Source organism: Enhydra lutris, unplaced genomic scaffold, assembly GCF_002288905.1.
Source record: "Enhydra lutris kenyoni isolate GAN:26980312 unplaced genomic scaffold, ASM228890v2 scaffoldscaffold39, whole genome shotgun sequence".
Lineage (NCBI taxonomy): Eukaryota > Metazoa > Chordata > Mammalia > Carnivora > Mustelidae > Enhydra > Enhydra lutris.
In genome coordinates this window covers 14,477,260-14,500,290 of record NW_019154123.1, presented here as the reverse complement: position 1 = coordinate 14,500,290, position 23,031 = coordinate 14,477,260, and the positions used below count along the sequence as shown (strand labels likewise).

At 37.4% G+C, this 23,031-nt stretch overlaps 1 protein-coding gene across 2 annotated transcripts in view; it reads right to left on the bottom strand.

The window, feature by feature from the left end:
* Positions 1-23,031, bottom strand: part of LOC111155059 (NIMA related kinase 11) — a 241,177-nt gene that overhangs the window by 153,783 nt on the left and 64,363 nt on the right. For both annotated transcript variants that reach the window (XM_022515086.1, XM_022515087.1), the window contains 2 exons: positions 9,248-9,312; positions 8,143-8,269 (listed from right to left, as the gene is read on the bottom strand). In XM_022515086.1, the coding sequence (XP_022370794.1) occupies positions 8,143-8,269; positions 9,248-9,312 (192 nt within the window). The remainder of the gene's footprint in view (positions 1-8,142; positions 8,270-9,247; positions 9,313-23,031) is intronic.

Genomic DNA, 23,031 nt, shown 5'->3' with positions numbered 1-23,031 from the left:
AAGTTAAAATCTATCTATTATATATAATTTTATTCTAGTAACTACACATCTGTGTACCCATGGTTTTAATTTTTTCCAATTTCCAACCAAACATTTCTATATGGGAATAATTACATAACCTTGAACTCATCAATTCCATTCTTTTTTGAGTATTTTTCTCTTACTTGACTCCCAGATCTTAAATCTGGTGATGTGAAAGTAGGGAGGTGGCTGGGGGGAATTTAAGGGGGATAAGTTAAAAAAAAAAAAAAAAGGGAGAGGTACATTTTGCTTAGAAGTCTATGATTTGCATTCCTTTCATTTTCCCAGAATACAGCCAACTGTGAAGAAGTAACCAAATAAATCCCTAAGGGAGGGAATTCAGCAGTGAAAGGGAAGGCTGGGATCAGGTGCGTGTGAAGCAAATTACACCTGAACTCCATAAACTTGCCATCTGTCCAAGCTGACCGGAACTACCCAAAGGATTTCTGAAGCACAGGTCGATAAGGAACTGAAGATGTAACTCAAACTTTGTCTTGTCTCAAGGTAACTAAATTTACCCTTTGTAATCTGCCCAAACTCTGCCCAAGAGAAGCCTAACCCACAGCAATGCATGACTCCAGTGGGTTGGGGCAGCTTTACTGATCTTCTAGATAATATTTTTATTTTACATAATTGAGGATCATCCTGATATCCATCTAGAAAAGAGTACACATAACTTAAGCAATTGAATAAATAGTAACAGAAATGTAGAAAAAGAATAGTGGGTTTTGCTTCAGTGTATGGTAACCTAAATATAAGTCTGTACTGAGGTGGAGTTGAATATCAATATAAACTTTATCTAAATAGAATGAAAGACACTAGATGGCTTGAACTCATACTTCAGAAGCAATATTATATGGCAACCATTTTATAAGGGCCTATCATGTCCCAGAACCTCTATTGGTTCTCACTGAGCTTTAATATGCATACAAATCATGCAGAAATTTTGTTAAAATTTTTATTCTGAATATTTGGGGAAAAGGGGTAGCTACATCAGAAGCACAGTTTCTGGATCTTTCTTAAATTCCCATGTAAAACAGAGCAGCTCGAAACCAAAACCAAAAACCATGGGCAACGTTTTCAACAAAGTTAGGTAGTGAGGTGTCCCTGCACACCTCACAGTACAAGGAAGTGAAGACAACCCACAGTTGCCGTATGGCCTGCACAGTATCAGCAGGGATACTGAGAAGCAGCAGAGGGAATCAATGGAGTGACTGAAGGATCACAAAACAGAGTAACTTCAAAATACTCAAAAAATACTTACTGAAAACACGGTGGGTATAAAGAACAGCAGCGGAAACGGTTAGAGGATCTGCTCAATCCAAAAGCTGCTAGAATTCAAGAAAAATCACAGGATAATGCCTAAAGGGTCTGCAGCAGAATACCTCAGGACCATCCAACAGAATTTTCTGCAATGTCAGAAATATTCTATATTTCTGTATACAATGACCAATAGTCACATGAGGCTACTGAGCCTCGAAATGTGGCTAACATGTCTGGGGAACTGAATTTTCAAAAGAATATTTGAAAGCAAAGGTGAATGCATTCTTTCCACCATATCATGCCAATATACTATCATATCTGGGGAAAGACCCCAAAATTTTAGAAACAAAGTTTGGGTGAATTTTGTACTGTTTACACCAGTCTAATTACTTTCTTCCACTATTGAGCACAAACTTTGAAAGAAGATCATCGGCTCTCCCTCTGCTATGGTGGTCCCATGCCCCCTACACTATAAGAATTTGGCCAATGGAGAACTGAAGATGGGAGCAACACCAATGGGAGAGAGGAGAACAGGGAGATCACAGTGTGGTTGAATGGCTGTGCTCCAACTGCTTTAATCATCTCTGATAGTTTCCATACATTCTTTTAAGATGGGCAGAGCATCAGAAATAGTGGAATGCAGGAAATTAATAGAAGGCCTGACTATCTCCCTTCTTTACTCTCCACCAAACTCTCTCTGTTCCAGGCTGTTGTGTTCCCACTGTTTAACAGAGGAAAAAAATAAATAAAAATCTCTAATTCCAGCAGTAAGGCCTTGGAGAGAACAGTTCCAAAATGGCATCATGAGGAGCTCAGCAGACCTGCTCCCTAGTAAAACAACTATGACTGGTGAAAATTACCAAAGACCCCCAACAACTTAAGTCACTAAAAATCATCTTAAGGGTATAAAGTAAATGAAGAAATATTTATTCAAGAAAATCTACTAAATTTCAGTAAAAACAAGAGTTTGTGGCACTGAGGCACTCCCCCAGCTCTGTGTGACAAAAATTTCATTCTGAGCTGGTGTGGCCAATAAGATGGGGATCTCCCTTCTTCCAGAAACCTGTTCTGGGCTTGGTTATCTCTCCAGGAGGGGCAGGCTTCCAGCATTTCTCATCTCCCCAGGTATGTGTTACAGAGATTAAATTTCAGGTGATTGTAACCAAGATATTAAGAGCTCCTTTTCTCTACCTAGTCCCTACTGGTAGAATGGAAGCTCTACCCCAGGAACAGTGGGCAGAGAATACTGGGGTCCTGATCACTGATCACCTTTGTCCCAGCTTTTTCACAGGGTGGATGTTCTATGCCAGGAGAGGCACGCCAAAGAGAGAGGCTACTATCCCTGGCTGGTACTCTGCTCAGGAGCAGGACTGTCACTCTAAGAAAAATGGGCCATGTCCCTACCTCCAGCTCCTGAGCAGTGCTCAGAGATTTTGCCCAGGGCAAAGGTAGGTTACAAAAAGAGAGGGTTCAGAAGCTCTCTCCAAAGAGACTAACTTTATTTGGAACAGAGTGTAGGAAATTCAAGCCTAAACTCCAGCTCTCAGAAACAATGAATTTGGTGGCAAGCAATTAAAAGGAGATTGGTAGCTCCATGAGGACAATAAGCTAAACCATAGGCTAGTTAGCTTATCAGAGAAAATCAGGGAAAGAGATAGCTAAGAATAGGCAAATTTCAAATCTCAAAGACTGACGTCAAAAACTACATCTGCAAACAGACTCAGATTTAATTGGAAGAGACTGGAGAGCAATTCATGCCTCGGGGCATTGTTGAAAATAAAAGCAATGAGCTGGCAATTAGTGGAGGCTAACAACTGAGTGTAATACCAACAGAAACAGCTAAACAGAACAGGGAAAGGGACAGGGAGCCTTGCTAAAACTACTGTCATCCCAAGGCTAACTGTGCACGCACCTGAGGATCAACACTAGAGGTTTCACACTGAAAGGGAAATAGGTTTCACTAAAATAGCCAGGAATGCCACTAAATGAGTAAAAAAGCAAAAGATACCCGGTCTCAGAGAGGTAGAGGGAGTGAGGAAAATAAATGTTTGGAGTTGGGTATAATATATTATCTAAAATGTCCAGTTTTTACCAGTTATGAGATATGCAAAGAGACAGGAAAAATGTATACATGGGGGGGAAAGCAGAAAACAGCAACTACCTGAGAGGTCTCAGATGTCAGATTTAACAGATGAAGACTTCCAAGTAGCATTATAAATACATTCAAAGAACTAAAAGAAACCATGTTTAAATAAATAAAATATGATATAAATGTCACACCAAATGGAGAATATCAATAAAGAGACAGAAATTATAAAAAAGCACCAAATGGAAATTCTGGAGTTGAAAAGTATAATAACTGAAATAAGAAATCCACCAAAGGGGCTTAACAGTAGACTTTAACTAGCAGAAGAATCAATGAATTTGAAGATACCTTGACAGATATTGTACAACCTAAAGAAACAGAGAGAAAAATAAAGAATAATGAACAATGTCTTAGAGAAATGTGGGAGACCACAAAGCACAACAACATGCACATAATGGGAGTACCAGAAGGCAAGGAGAGAAAGAAAAGAGATAAAAATACTCAAAGAAATAATGGTTGAAAACTTTTCAAGTTTGATGAACTATATCAATCTACATGCCCAAGAAGCTCAACTAACTCCAAGTAGGATAAATGCAAATCCACTCCTAGATACACTGAGCTCTAAAAATGCTTAGAGACAAAAACAAAGAGAAAATCTTCGAAGAAAACATTAAACAATGTCTAATAAACATTACTGGTTGAAAAATTACTGTGTCCAAGTATAGAATACTTGCAAAGAGAATAAATGCAAACATTTAAATGATAGGTAGATAAATTTTATTAAGGCAGTGTAATATTTTCTTTTGCAATTAAAAAAAGCAGGTTGTAAAATATATATAGTATGATTTTTTTGTAGTAACAAATACATTTATATAGGTATAGAAGCACTTAGTGCATTAACTCTCAATCACAGAGTAAGCGCTCCATAGACAGTAGCAATTTTGGTTCTGTGGCTGCAGTGGTATTGTGACCTTGTAAAACTCACCAGGCTAGATATTATTTTCAGATTTTGTGTCAGTCATTTCATGCTAGTCATTGAGAAAAGATATTAATACCCAGATCTCCTGCACTTGACTGAAGTGTTTTCCTACTTCAGCTTCTGTTGAGTGAAAATAATGACAGTGACAGCAGTTCTCACTACCTAGCTACCCTGACCGACACCTTAGTTCTAAATCCACACAAGAGTTTCTCAGACCAGGGGAAGGTGAGAGAAATGGGCTCTCTTGCTCCACAGCTTCCTTCACCAAGATGGGGCTGTTGACTCCCAGCTACTTGCAGGCTCCACATTAGCTATAAAAACTATTGCCAAGTTGGCCTGTATTTCTCCCTTTCTTAAATTCTTCACTGGAAAATAGGCTTGTTCTCTACCCTGCTTCCTTTCCCTGTCCAATTTGGGAATGCTCTCCTGTGTGAATACTTCCTTAGTTATGGTAGGTCAGGCAGGTGCTGGTTCCTCTCTATTTTCTTCTACTTATAGCTAAACCTAGTCTGACATTTCTGCCCAACATCACTAAAGTCTGACTCCAGTGCTGAGTGTGAACAGACTCCTACAGTATCCCTTATGTAGCCAACCCCCGGACCAGATCTCAGGTTTTTACAAAATCCTGAGACCTTCAGAGTATACCCTAACACCTCTATTACTCCCAACACCATTCTCTCCACTTAAATCACCTGAAGAATATAGGGCCACAAGATCAGAGAACCATCTGGTTGACCTGTCACAACAAGACAGATAAGATCAACAATGAAATATTCTGTTTCTTTTCTGTTTAATTATAGCACCATTATTCCAATAGTATTATCCTTTATTTGTTTCTCCTACCAAAATAATAAATTCTAACCATTCATAATTTCAATCAATTTAAAGAGGTGGCCTAGGAACACAATTCATATATTTTTTCTGTGGGGGGAAAAACTGTTCAGCAATTGCTTATATAAATTGGCAGTATTCAAAGTATTGTCCTCAATGCACTTAATTATTCTAACTTGCTGAATAAGTGTTTATAAACTTTTGGAACCTAAAACACTTTTAAGAGAGACTTATCTGTACTTGATTGCTATAAATAAATGAATCCCAAAAGGTTTAACAGATTGCAGAAAGAGGATACAGTTGCAATGGGCAAACATTAACAGATGAAATATAATTAGTATTATACCAATTCTTCATTAAGCATTATAAATATAATATGTACAGCTATTAGTGCTAAAACAAAACACCTGTCAATTATTCACAAGTGTTTCTAATTGTAAGAAAATATTCCACAGTAAACAGATGTTACAGGCTGAGATTCAAAAACAAAAAATTCTCAACCTCATTCAATCTAATTTTTCTAAGAGTGTCTCCCAAAGATTACTCGTCACACTTGTGTATCTGCCACTATAATTAATAGTTCTCTGTTATTCTTTCCACTTTAGGTTTAGCAATAGAAATTTCATTACCAGATAAGCCCATTTTGATTCAGATACAACCAAGGTAATTACTAAATTCATAATAAGGTGGTTATTTGGGGTCAGGATGATGATAAATCCTTGGCTTGTACTTTTTGAATAGTTAATAATCTCTGCAAGGAGAGCTGACTGAATGCTCACACAAAATATATTAAAATTCTCCTGTATTTTTATATCTGGGAGGTTTTGGATTTTTTTAAGTTTTGCCTGAATCAGATATTATTTTTATAAACCTAAAACATCAAAGCAATACTATTTCTATTACTCTATATCCCTATAATTCTGATATTTCTGATAATTCCTATATTCTTTAGGATAGTCCTACAATTCCCATATTGGGAATATTCCTATAATTCTTTATGCAATACTAGGGAGTAGTTTTTTTAAAAAGTACTTTTTAAAAAAAAGTCCTTTTTTTTTTTTTTTTTTTAAAAAGGACTACGATAAACACAACTGAGACAAAAAGACTATATGCTTTACTCCTCTGTCTGTGGGTACTGTTGCCCAAGTTTCTGGGGAGACACATCTGATTTGGCAAGCAGATGTAGATACCTGCCCCAAAGAGCCAGCTTTCTTCCTACATGTGATACAAAAGGCTTAACGATGGGCTTCATAAATTAATTTAGTTGTAATCCAAATGACATGATGTAAACAACTTTCTGGCATAGCATGTAATTTTAATCATGAAGAAATTACATATTTGAATCTATTTTTTTTTTTTTGAAGACCTTATTTATTTATCTGAGAGACAGAGAGCATAGGGGGAGGGGCAGAGGGAGAGGGAGAAGCAGACTCCTCACAGAGCAGGGAGCCCCACTCAGGGCTAGATTCCAGGACCTCAGGATCATGACCTGAGCTGAAGGCAGATGCTTAACCAACTGAGCTACAGGTGCTCCTGAATCTTTTTTAAATGCCATAATAATAAAAAAAAAAATTAAGTATAAAAAGAGATGTAAATATGGAACTCAAATCCAATCCAAAGCCCAAGACTGATCTCAAACTGAAGAACACTCTAAAAAGAGCAAGACTCCTCCTCCTCAGGGACCGGAATCCTATTATTTTTTTTTTATTTTATTTTATATCCTAAGGGCTATTACTTAGTCATTGGCAAATAGTAGATGCTTAATAAAGCAAAATTTATAGAAATTCATTCCCCTGAACATACTTTTTGTGGTCTTGTGTATTATTTTAGTTTTAGTTTTGGTTTTTGGGGAAGGTGTTAGGGGAAGGTTATGATTAGAGAAAATATGATAGGCAAATTGTTAAACACCATCAGGGTAGAAACAGGCTAACAATGAAAGAAAGAAAAAAACACTGAAGAACCTAGAAATGAATAATCACAAGAGTGAACTGAAGGGACAGAATGGATGGTTATCTGCCATAGCCAGATCTAATGTTGACAGTGTTGACCGTGTTCTCTCCCACTCGGAAGGCATCAGAACAAGAACATGAGTAATGACCCTTATGAAAATCCAAAGGCCTATCCCCTGTTCTGCTTACTTTTCCCTTATCCTCTTTAGAAGAATGAAGTTGACATAATCTTTCACATTGCTCATCTCTGAAAGCTCAGAAGTACTTAGGTTGATTTGCATACAATAATTATTTACTTAATTAACAGGCTCTTAGCTAGATTGTCCTTTCAAACCTTAACAAGCCGAAAATTATATGACTCCTCTTCAAAGGAAAGAGATTTTCCCTAAATAGGATCTACTGCTAACAAAAGAATACAATTTTCCACATGGCTTCTGCACTGAGATTTAAACTGGTTCCATGACAAGGAATGAGAAATTCCTTTGGTACAAGAGCTCAGATAAATGGAGAAATCTCAGATGCATCTATCATTGAAAACCCAGAAATTTTTTAAAGTTTATTCTTAAAAGCTAGTATCTGCAGTAAAGATTCTTATGAGCATCAAGAAGAAAAAAAAATAAAGCCATAAATTCCCCCACAGATGTGGAAGTTGATCTTAAATAAAGTAAAGCACAGTGTTTAGGATTACAAATACTTTCTTTAACAGGCCAGCAGAAACCTATCAACATTTAATGTTTGTGATACATTAAGAACTTTTCCTTGTGGTTAAAGAAGGAAAAAATAAAAATAAAAAGAGTAATCTATAAATAAAGAGAATTTTTGAAATTGGCATAATGGATATCATCAAATTCCAAATCCAAAAACCCCTCCTTTACTCTGGTCAAAGAATGACTCATACTTCAAAAGGATAAAGTGAGTGGATGTAGCAAGTAAATGAGCCCCAAAATGAAACACATTGTCCTCTCAGTGCAGCAGATATATACATCACCTGGACCAGCCCATTGCCCACTCACCAGATGTCCGACTTTGTGTTGTAGCCTTGGTGTTTCAAAGCCTCTGGACTCATGTAATGGGGAGTTCCAGCTAAAGTGGTGGCTAGATCACAGGATCCCATTAGGAGTCGAGAAACTCCAAAATCCCCTTGAAATAATAATAAATTTTTATGAATATTTTAAAACAATGAAAAGCAGCCTGGAAAGTAACAACTGTCTAATTTGACAATTTTAATATGCAATGACTCATATCATTTAAAGGGAAAGAAAAAAAAATGGTATCTTTAAAATTACACAATGCTGGTGCATAGCTTTAAAAACATAGGCTTATAGGAGAAGGAAGACTGAGCCAGGAAGGTGAATTATATAAGCGAAAGCTTTTTATTTCTGGAATTATGGAGAACCAGCAACTTGAAAGAAAACCTATTTCAGTTCTGCCTAACAACAAACAAAATGATTTTGGGGGGCTGAATCTAAGAATATAATGGTTTGCAATTTCCTCAAAGCAAGAAGAGTTCATTCTTTGATTACAATAAAGGAAATATTTCAAATAAAAGACCTGAGACCTTTCAAGAACATGCCTATAAAAATTTGAGTCCATTAAGTTCTCTTTACACATCTAACTAGTTGTATGCTTTTAGGCTTTCTCTCTTTAAGAATATCTTACAGGAAGAATGAACAATCCAGTAACTGTTATGAGTGGAGGTACAGTTCTGAAGAAGAACTAAAAATTAACAAATCCATGATACCAATAATTTCATTACCAGTGATAACTGCTAATTGCTTGGGGTAAAATAAGGGGAAAACCTATACTAATTAACGAAGTTAGTAAAACAACTCTAAATACTTGCACAGTGCTTGGCATGGAATAGAAACTCAAAAATTATTAGTTCAATCTATCAGGTATATAGCAAATGTCTTACACTTCAATTTATATCAGGTACTCAGAAACAAAATAATGGGGTTTTGTTGGCCCCAACCAAGTAAAAACAAAAGTTTGAGAAGTTAAAATAAACCAGTGATCACTCTAACACTTCTAGGCACTATATATTTCAATGTGATGTACTGATAACATCTAGAATATATTCTCCCATGTTTCTGGAATACATATTTTTAAAAATCTTACCAATTTTAAGAAGATTGTTTTTCAGAAATATATTCTTTGATTTCAAGTCTCGATGAAGTATCCTCCTACACAAAGGAAAAAAGGACATAAAATTTCATGCAAAATAAAAAAAATTTATTTCTAATATAAATAATATATATGGGTGCATGTGAAGTGATAAATACACACTCCCGTAGATATATCTTTCAGGGTTTAAAAGCTACAAATCCACAGCATTTTCTAGTTCCCCTGAGGAAATATGAGTTTTAAAAACAAAGTTTCAACATCAGCAGGACATGTAGTTGGGAAAAGAGTGATGTGGTTTACACTATTTCAATAGGCTCAATTTTACTGTGTTTCTGTAGCATGATCTACGTAGTACTGTATCTACTAACCATACACTCAGTTGATAGACCAGTTATCATAAGACTTTGTAATCTATTATACATACTCTTACATATTATATGTCATATATAAATATATATGTTAAATATATTTATGTAAGATATTTTTATAGAACATATATGTAACTATATGTTCTATAAAATGTTATATATATTTATACACACACATAACCTATTATTAAATACATTAAATCCAAATGTTCAAGTTTTATGTATTTGTAGAAATAATAATGTTGTTGATGATACCTAATAATAGATAACATGTATAAGCCAGTAATATAAATTATGTCAGTTAAGACTTTTGTTTCTGGAATTACGAAGCACTAGACAACTTGAAAACATTTACCTAAAAACACCAAAAAACGTGGAATAAAGTCTGTAAATATCTTCACATATGCTGAGCTTACAAGAAAATGAAGCATATCCCTGAGGGTTTGTATAAAACCTATGGGGATTGTGCTGAGCTCAGTAGCCAATGGGCTGGCTTTCATGGCCTCACAGAAACAAAAGCCAAGACCTTGAGCCCATGTAATGTGAAAAATTGGAATATACAGACACAAATATGTCAGAATCCCATATGTGGTTCATATCTTCGCTGAAAGAATGACCTAAGAAACATCCACTCACAAGTAACACAAAATGACAAGAAAGTTGATCTGTACAGGTCTGAACTTCTGAGTGGAAAAAAAAAATATCTCTCTTCTTATTCCATAACCATATCTCTCTGCTCACTCACATTTGGGATTCAAATATGCAATAGCTTTATGGCTTCAGAAATCCCAAGCCAAGAAATTAACATAAAGATTGGTTCTCAGCTGCTTCTACCTCTTGGGGCATCTGGCAGAAGCAAACGCAAAGCAAGAGTCAGCAGATAACATAGAGTAAAATTATACTCCTGTGAGTTTCAGATAATCTAAAAGGATTCAAACTATAAAATAAGTATATTTTAAGAGATTAAAATTATAAAGAAAGAATTAAGAGGAAATATAAGATAGAAAAAGGGTACTACCCAAAAAAAAGATGATGCTGATTTGAAAACCAATCAAATAGAATTTCTAGGGGGAAACTGTGATTGAAATTAAAAACACAAGAATGAAACCTCAACTTCTGACTACGATGGAGTAAGCTTATTTCATACTTTCCACAGCTGTACAGAGAACACTGAAACATTTGAACAATGTAAAATCTGAGTAAAATTAAAAAAACAAAAACAAAAATGCAGCAGGTCTTTGAAGATATCAGAGATCAGCTAAGACAAACGAAGGCAGTCAGCACTTGAGGAGCCAGAACCTGGAAAGGAAGGGAATGCTCTAGGTAAGCCAAAATTCTGCATGATGTGTTCCTCTCAGGGCAGTTGACAAAGGCAGAATGCCCTGGCCTAGAGCGTGCAGCACTTTTCCTGGGCTCACAAGACAAAAATTACAGTTCAGGGCCACAGAGGCAGCCAGGACTTGAGGGGAATTTCTTCCAGTAAGAAAGGGAACAAATGAGAAGTTAAGTCTGACATTCTGCCTGGCTTTTACCCTTGAGGCACTTACTGAATCCTACATTGTTCAAGGGAAGACAGTAAGGAGAAGGGGGCTGCTAAGAGGTTTAAAAACTAAGCAGAGTTTTCAGGAGATTCACAAAGATGAAGAAGGGTCTTGGAAACCCTCAAGGCCTCCTTCTTAAATATAAAGATATAAATCTTAGATATAAAGCCTTCACAAAATCTGAAACCATCCTTAAACCAACTCAGTCCCCCATTAGTTCAAGGTGATCTGTCCTTACTATAACTACTACCCAGAAAAAAGTTAGACCCTCTCCAGAAGACAGTATCACCCAACACCTCTCCATTATTTCATACGTATTGTCCACTACTCACTCAAAAACCAGAAAAGAAAGCAGGGAAAGGAGAAAAAGGTGTGTCACAAAATGCAATGGAAGAAACATTCCATGTATTGTTAATCACAACAGACTAAAATCATGAATTTAAACACAGAGAAACAAGACTAAGCTATTTTTAAAGAATTGTTATAAAGAACACACTTAAAAAAAAAAAAAAAAAAAGTAAGGACATAGGTTGAAAGCAAGAGGATTGAAAAGATACTCCAGGCAAAAGAAAGCTGGCAAAAAGCAGTATTAGGTAAATTAAGGATAAAGAGTATCACTACAGAGGCACCTGGGTGGCACAGTCGGTAAGCAACAGACTCTTGATTTCGGCTCAGGTCATGATCTCAAGGTTGTTGAGATCAAGCCCAACCGGGGCTTCACACTGGGCATGGAGCCTGCTTAAGATTCTTTCTCTCTCTCTCTGTCTGTCTCTCTCCCTCCCTCTGCATATACCTCACCCTCACCCTGTGCACAAGGGGTGCTCTCTCTTTCTTTCTCCCTCTCAAAAAAACAAAAAGAGTATCACAACATATTGAAAAAAATCCAATAATTGATTGAGAAAATTTGTATTTATTTATTATTTTAAAGAGACAGCAAGGGGAAGGCGGAGAGGGAGAGAGAGAATCTTAAGCAGACTCCAAGCCAGCACAGAGTGTGATATGGGGCTCAATCTCATGACCCTGAGATCATGACCTGAGCAAAATCAAGAGTTGGATGCTTAATCGACCGAGTCACCCAGGTGCCGCTATTGGGAAAATTTTTAAATTCTGTACTTATGTGCAACTTATGATACAAGCCTAGATATATTATGAAAAATTAATATTAATAAAAATTTAAGAAATTGACAAATCCAAAAAAAAAAAGAAATTGACAAATCCACAATCATAGTGGAAAGGTCAACATATTTCCCTCAGTAATTAATAGATTCAGTAGGCAAAAAATTAATAAGATATAGATTTTAGTAAAATAATTATAGATTTGAAAAATATAATTAGCTTGAGCTAATACACATAAATTGAATATTTCATCAAAAAACTTAAAAATGCATGTTCTTACAGGTACACATGGAATATTTTCAAAAACTGACAATGAACTAATCACTAAAGCAAGTATCAACAGATTACAAAGAATCAGCACCAAATAGTTCACACATAGCACACATATGGTTCAATGGAGTTACTTTAGAACCCCATCAGGCACTTAGAACAGTGCCAGGCACTGGCAGTAACTGCTCAAGACAAAGTCTCTAGTTTGTGAAGTTTTCTGGTAAGGCAAACAGGCAGAAAACAACTAAATGAAAAAAAAAAAAAAAGAAAAGAAAAGAAAATATATATATATGATGCCTGCTAACTTAATGCTATTAAAACAATAAGGCAGAGCAAGGAGCTAGAGACTAACCAGGGTAGGGAGATAAACAAGCTGAGTCTTGGTTGTGGTGGTTGTTACTATTACTGCTCCAATGTATTACCACCAATAGATTAAAAGGGAGGCTGTGTGAGGCTATCAAGCAGAAATAAATGATGAACTATCGGCAGTGGTTTAAACCCCATTACCCTTCCCCCTCACTCTTTAATACCCCATTCCCTGCTCAAGACCGTCTGTGACCCCTACTGTTGGCTGAATCAAGGACAGCTTCACATTTGGAGTCTTCCATTTCCAGCCTCCTCTGTATGTATTTATTCATACAAAAAAAAAAAAAAAACAAAACTAATGAAGGAATAAACATTTAGTTATATATTTGGAGTACATTTTAAAAGGGAAAAAAATGCAATAACTGCAAGTCAAGAAAATATGGGCTAAGAAATGGTCACATCTCTGTTGAAGCCAACGAGGCACTTGCTTTATCTTAAATGCAGCACACATGTTTCTTCCTTTATGTCATTGCTCATATTAAAATGCCTTCCTCTTTCATCTCTGCCTCTCGGAATCCTGTCTATCCTTTAGGATTGTATTGGAAACAAACCTCACATGCCTCCCTGGAGTCCCCTGACTACCCGCATTCCTTCCAAAGGTGCTGGTATTGGAGGCCAATTACTCACTTGCCTGGATGCCAGGCCCTCGGGCTCCTGCCACATCTGGACTAGGATGAAACATCACACTGCAGGACACAGAATCAAGTATTCCAATTGGCAGTGTAAGGAACTAGATGACACAGCCTAAAGGTGCAAGGGAGTTCACTACTTTGGAGTAGACCAGCAGGCAACAAGAGGAGAGAGAATCTAGGCAATCATTTTCTCTTTTTCTCCCTAAGGCATGCTACCCCTGTGTTTATAAGGTATACAAATATCCCTGCCAGGCAACCTGCCATTGTCCTTCTCCAGCTCTTTGTGAATTGATGGCCAGTACAATAACATACACTTCTCTGCTAACCTCATTTTGGATTGTCCTCACTCTCACCACCCTGGGTCTATAATACCCAAGGCAGTTACCAGCATTTCAATCCTTGCCCCAGGTTGTTTCCAAGCTTAGAAAAGGATACCCCTGAATCACTTTCTTAACCACCGTTCTTACTACGACCAGCAAGTTAGACATACTCTCCCACTTCTGTTCTTCTTCTCACACTATATTCTACAATTGACCGATTACTCTTGCTAAATTCTAAGCTCTACAAAGTCTGTATGCTACCTGACTATATGATCCCCTGTAACACTATAAACATTTAATTAAACTGGTAGGTTAAACCTGATTGAATCCTTGGGTTTACAGGAGCAGGAGCCTGAAATTTTCAAATTATTTTTGTTTGAGATTTTTCCAGAATGAACTATATAATTCCCCGACTTCACAAAGAATATTTTTTAACAATTCATGATTATAAGACGCACCAAATACTAGGGTGTATCTAATCCTCAGGCCTATACAGGAAACCCCAATTTGCAAGCAGTATTGCTGAGAATTAGGCTGAGAATAGGCGTGTGGCTTTACAAAATCAAAATCTGCTCTTGAACCCCTAACTTAAAAACCCTCCAGGGGTCTGCACTGCTTCCAGAATAGAACATAAAATGCTGTATGTGGCCTGCAAGAGACTAGAAGATCTGGCCATACACCAATGCCTCCAGAAGCCTTGGCAAAAACTCAGGCCAGGTCTGTATCATCTTTCCCTCTTCCACACTGTTCTTTATTCAGGGTAGAGACTCGGTTAATGTAAGTTAATTTTAGAAACACTATCCTAGGAACAAAAATGAGTACCAACTTCTGGGACTCATTTATTAAAAAAAAAAAAAAAAAAAACCTACATGCTATGTGCTATACTAATGTGAAAAATATAAAGATTCATAAGATAAGGCCATGTATCCCATAATGCTTAAAATCAGATTGGAGAGATAAAGGAAAAGTATACAAATAACTATAAAAGATGGCAGGGGGGAACCCAGTTCTTACCACTTTATTAAAAATTATTTTTAATTATAAATAGTTACCAAGATAGACATTCACATTCAGAAGGAAACTTCTCTCCCAACAAATGATTGCTTTTATGCACATGCCCACAAAATTGTACTGTTATCAGTTAACACTAGAAATATCAGTTATAAAAATAATTGATTTTTTATGATTACAATTAGTGATAATGTAGATGTAGCAATGTTACCTTGGTACAGTGGTCAGACCTCAGTCATCCAGAGCAAAGCTGGAAATCATGACAGAAGAGGAGGGCCAAAGAAAAGCCACCCAGAAAGTCCATCTACTTTACTTCATGGAGACAAATAGCTACACACTCAAACAGGAATGCAATTAGAATTGTACATAAAGTGAAGAATTGAGAATGATGGCTGGAGTTCCCTGTAATTCAAATAATCTTTATTCTCCTAAAGGCTTCAGAGAATTACAGAGGAATAAGCAAAGCTTTCAAGAATGGAAGGGAAAGGGAAGAATACAAGTGGATAACACAGGTCTGGGTCACTTCTTCTTAGGGCAAATAACCCCCAGTTCTATCACATAAAGTGCTATGCTGCTATCCTTATGCCTGATCTGGAGATGAGAATATCAAGGCTTACAGAGGCTAATTAGTTTACCCAGGTATGAATTTGCCCAATAATCTGCCTATGAGTATGAACAGGTCTGTTTGACTCCACAAAGTATCATAGTTCTGTCTTACTCATGGTAAATGCTCAATAAATGTATGTTGATCTTAGAAGCACTACCTTTAGCACAAAGATGAATACCATCTAGTGGGGCTCATTCATTAATTTAAAAAGATAGAAACTTTGCATTTAACCAATATTCTCTCCTGCCTTCTTACAGTTCCACAACATCTAGAACTGGGCTCTGTGTTAAGTATGATGTTGACTACTTGAAGATTAAAGGCAGAACAATTATATTTAACAAATAGAGGGTTAAAATAAAATTTGGCCTCTTCTATACCCAATCTTGGGGTTCCCTTGGCATGGCAGGAACTGTTAAGGACCTATACAAAGAGCATTCTCCTGCTCTTCTCCCTTGATATCAGAACCCCATGAGCCCTGGGAAGGCTGGGCCCTCCTCAGTCCTGGTAGGTAAGAGCAATGAGGAGGGAAGGGAGTGAAGGATATTATGGGAAATAAATTGAGGTAATCTTTTTTCCCTTGGGGTAACTGATTAGGTATATGCTGTGCCCAAATTCTGGCCAACATTAAAGTATAACTTTCAAAAAGGTAAAATTATGAATATCATGAAAATATAAAATGGATACATTTTGTTCCATACATTAATCAATGAAGAAACTAGTAAGATGTTAAAATGGAGTCAAAGAATCTTTGACAAGCTAAAGTATTTATAAGAGGATAGCTGGGTTAGGTACAAACCTGGGTAGTGGCCAACAGGGCAATAAACCAGATCCCCAGAGTTGTCTGTTCCAGTGAATAAAAAATATCTGTACCTCTTCTAGACGAAAACCTTCAAGTTAACCCCTGCCTCTATGGAGTTATAAAATAGCCCAGATGATAGGAAATTAAGTCCAGCATTGTGCTCAAAGTACTCAGTAATCTCTTCTGCCTTTCCTATGTTTTGGAAATTTTTTCTAACAATGAAACATAAGTCTGCTGGGAGCTTGTAGGAGATATTTCCCCACTCTTATAAAAGATGACAAAAGAGGGTGACATGTGGCCTTTTTACCTCGTTCAGCCTTTGTGTACTGTTGTATGGGGGTGGGTGATACAAAGCGGCACTTCAGCCATCCAGACAACTATAAGAGGGCAATCCCGACTACAAAAGCTAACCATGCTGAGAATGGAAGTAATGAGATGGAAAGAATTTGAAGTATTGCTGAACTACCAGTGTCAACCACCCTCCTTGGACACTTCTTGTTAGGTGAATTAAAGAATTTTCTTCATGATTTAAGTTGCTTCTGTTACTTGCACTTGAAAGCATCTTAAGTTGATTACTTGGTCCCTGCAGCTCTTGATAGGAGATCTGAGGAAAGGGTACTGGCTCTCCTCCAGCTACAAGTACCAGGGGGTCTGAGAGTCTAAGGGCTTAGAATTTGGAATGGTGAGCTTGGGAGGTGACCAGGACACAAGGTACTATAAACTTAGGATAAGTAATATGTTCAAGAGAAACTTACCCAGTGACACCTAGACAAGGAGGAGTTTCAGATAACAATACACTGATAGCCCTCACATATATAAATACATAAGTATATAAATCAGCATTAATTATTTTAATAAAAAGGCAAACAATATGTTAGAAAACAGTTATGAGAATTGGCTGGCACCATTTCAATGAAACAATAAATTCTATATAATAGATCAGATACCACATTATTTGGCTAATTTGGTTAAGGTGTTACTTTACTGGCTTTCTGGTCACAGTAAGCAAAAATAGTTCCAGCAAGAAAGTCTTGTCATATATCTAGTTAACCATCCTTTCCTTTGAAGCATATAAAAACCAAATCCAAGAAATAACAAGGTGACTAGTAATATAGGCAACTTACATAAACCCCTTCTTCTAAAAAGTTCAGAGTAGCCCTTCATCTATAACTTCATATGTCCCACACCATGGCTCCAGGAGTGGTAGGTCCCGCTCATTTCTAAGTTTCCTGATGTCCAAGAGAGATAAATGACCAGCTAAGATTAAATGATAGTTGTGCTCAAATACATGGCAGAGTTCCTGCTTCTGTCTCCTCTGTCAGGCCATTTTCTATATCCTTCAGTCTCCAGGACCACAGGAGGGTGAAGAGAAGTCTGTGAAAGCAGATGGAGCAAGTGTTTCTCAAGCTCTCAACCCAAAGTAGGACTGTGGAAAAGATATGCACAATTTCACATTCATATCCCCTTAAGCACTTATCTTCATAGTTTCTGAAACCTCGGCTACCTCCCCACACATCTGTCCATCATCTGGCAGGGTCTCAGGGTGGACTACAAACTCTTCTTGCCAAAGCTACTGGCACAAACAGTTAACTCCTTGGTGATGCATGGCCCAGATGGCCCCTGTTGGTGGTCTCCACCATGTGGCATCCATCCTAGACTATAAGGCACCTGGTTTCCTCACTGGTGCCATAGACCCTCAAGACCATGACCACCCCCTGTGTTGTAAGTGAGAGGTGGAGTCAGGCCCCCTTCAAAAGTAGCTATTGCCAACACAGCAGGAGCTCCCTACACCTGGCACTGAGGGTGGGGGAGGCTCCTTGAAATAAAGGGACCTCAGGATATCCTTAAAAAGTAGGAACCGGGAGAAAGTAGGAAATCGCCAGTAATACCACAGAGACCACAGCTCTTTTCTGCTTTTCCATCTTTGAGCCTGAGGTAGTATACCACCATCCCTCATCATATTTACTGACCTTGATTTCCAGTAAGTCCTTCTCCTGAGAACCTCACTACATTTAAAATGAATTACTGATGTCACTTCTCAGGGAATATTGAGCCATTCTAGCACAATACCTCACAAGCTGGCAGGGAGACTGTGTGGGCTGCCAGGTGATGATGGCAGTCATCTTAGGGAAAGTGCCCCACCTCCGGTCTCCCCTCCACTGTGAACGCACCAAAATCAGCAAGGCCTCAAGACCACCAGCAAATAGGCTTTCTGCAGAGAGGCTGGTCTGACCTTCATGCTAAAAAAATCAAGGTTAATTGGACTCCTCCCTCTTCAACAGGAATGAGTGTGGTTTTTGTTTGTTGTTTGTTTTGTTTAGTGCTTTCCAAATTAGTACTGGGGGTGGGGGGAGATGAGCAAGACATTGTCTCTGCACCTAAGGAATTCCCTTATGCCCAATTCTGTGGCATCCAGAGAAGATGATGTTTCAAATATGAGCCAATTAATTGGACCAGAGGGAAGAAAATCTACGGGATTGCACTTTCAGAGACTGGGTGTTTCTAGCTTTGTCCAAGGTTCCAAAGTCCCTCAAATACTGGACCAGCCTATGGAAGCTTGACAGTTAGTAAAGAGCTTTGAGCACAAACACCTTTAAAAAACTTAATCCCTCTGTACCAGAGGTTCAGGCCCACAGGGAGGAATGAGTTTTAGTGCTACATTCTCAAGATAGCTTATAGTGAACTGTGAATATATTCAGTTTTTGGCATCATTATTTATAAGTGCTTATGCCATACGCTATAGATTTAGCATATTATAAATGTATAAATAAACCAAATTAAAATAAGTACAGGATAGTTCCAAAGGAGTAAACAAAATCCTATTTCCTCTGTAACCTCATTTTTTAAGCTTTTTTAGGGTCTTCTTGATCTCCTCTGCTGGTGCACTGTATGAGTCAGGGTTCTCCAGAGAAACAGAACCAATAGGCTATAATACAGATATAGACTTAAATATAGATAGATATGGAGATTTATGATGAGGAATTGGCTCATACAATCATGGAGCCTGAGAAATTCCACAGTCTGCAAGTGGGAGACCCAGGGAAGCTGGGAGCATAACTCAGTCTGAGTCTACAGACCTGAGAATTGGGGGAACCCATGGTCTAAGTCTCAGTCTGAGGACAAGATAAGTCCCAGCTCAAGGCAAGAAAACAGGGGCAAATTCCTCCTTCCTCTACCTTTTGTTCGATTCAGGCCTCCAAGAGATTAGATGGTGGCCAACCACACTAGAGACGGGAATCTACATTACGCAGTTCAGATTCAAATACTAATCTCATCAGAAACACCCTTACAGACACACCCAGAAGCAATGTTTAATCTGGACACCCCATGGCCCACTCAAGTTGGCACAATTAACCATCACCTTCACTAAAATAATTTGCAACAGAGGAGCAAAACCTAACTTCTTCAGATGTGTTGTTTCCAATCTCTTCAAAATACATTTTAATATATTCTATAGTCCATATTGGCTGTGGTTTGAAAGATTTTATTTGAAAGCTAAATGAAGCATTGTGGTAGCTAAACTCCTATTCCCAAATAGTCACACCTCTTGTGACTTGCAGTAAGTGTTCCCTTCAGGAAGAATAAGCTCCCCTACTCTTCTGACATTGGGTTTGGTCATGTGACTTGCTCTGGTCAATAGTATGTGAGCAGATGGGGCGATTGTCATGTTTGAGCAGGACCTTTAAGAGCCATTGAGTGTTTCTGCTAACTCTCTTGTTTTTCTCTCTGCCATGATAAAAGCATATCCCACATGGGAGCTGTTCCTTCAGTTTCGATACTTGAATGGCAGGACAGGTAGAGCTGACTCGCAGCTGATCTGTAGCAGCCAACATGTGACATGAGCAAGAAACCGTCATTGTAAGCCACTGAGATTGAAGTTTTTTGTTCATACAACATGACTTCTTGCAGCAGGAAGAGTTTTAGCATCTTGTTCTCAAGGTAGCTTTTAGTAAACCAAATATTTTTAGCTTTATACATCATTATTTCTATATGTCTATGCTATATGTTAAGAGAATCATTCTTTTGGATTTGAATTGCTTAAGAACAGATAATTAAGACAGTTTCTTTATTTTTTAATTATTTTTTAAAATTTTAATTCCAGTATAGTTAACATATAGTATTCAATTAAGGTATACAATATAGTATATATTGTATATATACATAAACAATTCCTTGTATTACTCAGTGCTCATCAAAGTAAGTGCACTCTTAATTCCTATCATCTATTTCATCCACGCCCCACCCACCACCTCCCCTCTGGTAATCATCAGTTTATGGAAGCAGAAAAACCCCAAATCACTAAGGAAATGTTGAAAAAGAAAAACAAAGCTGGGGCGTCATGTTACCTGATTTCAAGCTTTACTAGAAAACTGTGATCACCAAGACAGCATGCTGCTGGCACAAAAACAGACACATAGACAAATGGATCAGAGTAGAGAGCCCAGATATGCACCCTCAACTCTATGGCCAAATAGCAGTGGAAAAAAGATAGTCCTCTTCAATAAATGGTGCTAGAAAAACTGGACAACTATGTATAGAAGAATGAAACTCAACCATTCTCTTACACCATACACAAAGAAAAACTCAAGATGGATGAAAGACCTCAACGTGAGGCAGGAATCTACCAAAATCCTAGAGGAAAACATAAGCAGTAACTTCTTTGACATCGGCCACAGCAACTTCGTTCAAGACATGTCTCCAAAGGTAAAGGAAACAAAAGTGAAAATGAACTTTTGGGACTTCATCAAGATCAAAAGCTTCTGCACAGCAAAGGAGTCAACAAAACAAAGAGGCAACCCATGGAATGGGAGAAGATATTGACAAATGACACTACAGACAAAGGGCTGATATCCAAGATCTATAAAGAACTCCTCAAACTCAACACCCAAAAAGCAGATAACCATGTCAAAAAATGGTCAGAAGACGTGAACCGACACTTCTCCAAAGAAGACTTACAAATGGCTAACAGACACAAGAGAAAATGTTCATCATCATTAGCCATCACAGAAATTCAAATCAAAACCATATTGAGATACCAGTTTACACCAGTTAGAATGGCCAAAACTAACAAGACAGTAAATAAGTGTTGGAGAGGATGTGGAGAAAGGGGAACCCTCTTACACTGTTGGTGGGAATGCAAGTTGGTGCAGCCACTTTGGAAAACAGTGTGGAGATTCCTCAAAAAAATTAAAAAATAGTGCTCTCTATAGTTAAGAATCCGTTTCTTGGTTTGTCACTCTCTGTCTTTTTTAACCTTTGCTCCTTTGTTTAGTTTCTTAAATTCCACATATGAGTGAAATCATACGGTATTTGTCTTTTTCTCACTGGCTTATTTCATTAGCATTATACTCTCTAGACCCATCCATGTGGTTGCAAGTGGCAAGATTTTAATTCTTTTTATGGCTGAATAATATTCCACTGTGTATAAACACACACACACACATACACACACACACACACACACACCACTTCTTCTTTATCCATTCATCTATCAATAGATACTTAGGTTGCTTCCATAACTTGGCTACTGTAAATAATGCTGCAATAAACATAGAGATACATGTATCCCTTCAAATTAGCATTTTTGTATTCTCTGGGTAAATACTCAATAGTGCGATTACTGGATCATAGGGTAGTTCTATTTTTAATTTTTTGAGGAACCTCCACACTGTCTTCCATAGTAGTTGTACCAGTTTGCATTCCCACCAACAGTGCATAAGGGTTTCTTTTCCCCCACATCCTCATCAACACTTATTTTTTCTTATGTTTTTGATTTTAACCATTCTGACAGGTATAAGGTGATATCTCACAGTGGGTTTGATCTGCATTTCTCTGATGATGAATGATATTGAGCATCTTTTCATGTCTCTGTTGGCCACCTGTATGTCTGTCTTTGGAGAAGTATCTGTCCATGTCTTATGTTCATTTTTTAATTAGATTATTTGTTTTTGGAGTGTTGAGTTGTATAAACTCTTTATATATTTTGGATACTGACCCTTTATCAGATATGTCATAGGCAAATATGTTTTCCCATTCCATAGGTTGCCTTTTAGTGTTGTTGGCAGAAGCTTTTTATTTTGCAGTATCCCAATAGTTTATTTTTGCTTTTATATCCCTTGCCTCAGGAGACATAGCTAGAAAGATGTTAGAGCTGATGTCAGAAAAATTACTGCCTGTGCTTTCTTCTAGGATTTTTATGGTTTCAGGTCTCACATTTAGGTCCTTAATCCATGTTGAGTTTATTTTTGTGTATGATGAGGAAAGTGGTCCAGCTTCATTCCTTTGCATGTCACTGTCTAGTTTTCCCAACACCATTTGTTGAAGAGACTGTCTTTCTCCCATTGGATATTCTTTCCTCCTTTGTCAGAGATTAACTGACCATATAATTGTGGGTTTATTTCTGGGCTTTCTATTTTGTACTATTGATCTGTGTTTGTGTCAGTAACATATTGTTTTGATTACTACAGCTTTGTAATATAAATTGGAGTCTGTGATACCTCCAGCTTTGTTTTTCAAGATTGTTCTGGCTATTTGGGGTCTTCTATGGTTCCATACAAATTTAGCATTGTTTGTTGTGGTTCTGTGGAAAAATGTTGTTGGTATTTTGATAGGTATTATGTTAGATGTGTAGATTGCATCGAACAACACAGACCTTTTAACAATATTTGTTCTTCCAACCCATGAGCGTGGAATGTCTTTCCATTTCTTTGTGTTTTCTTCAATTTCTTTTATCAGTGTTTTATAGTTT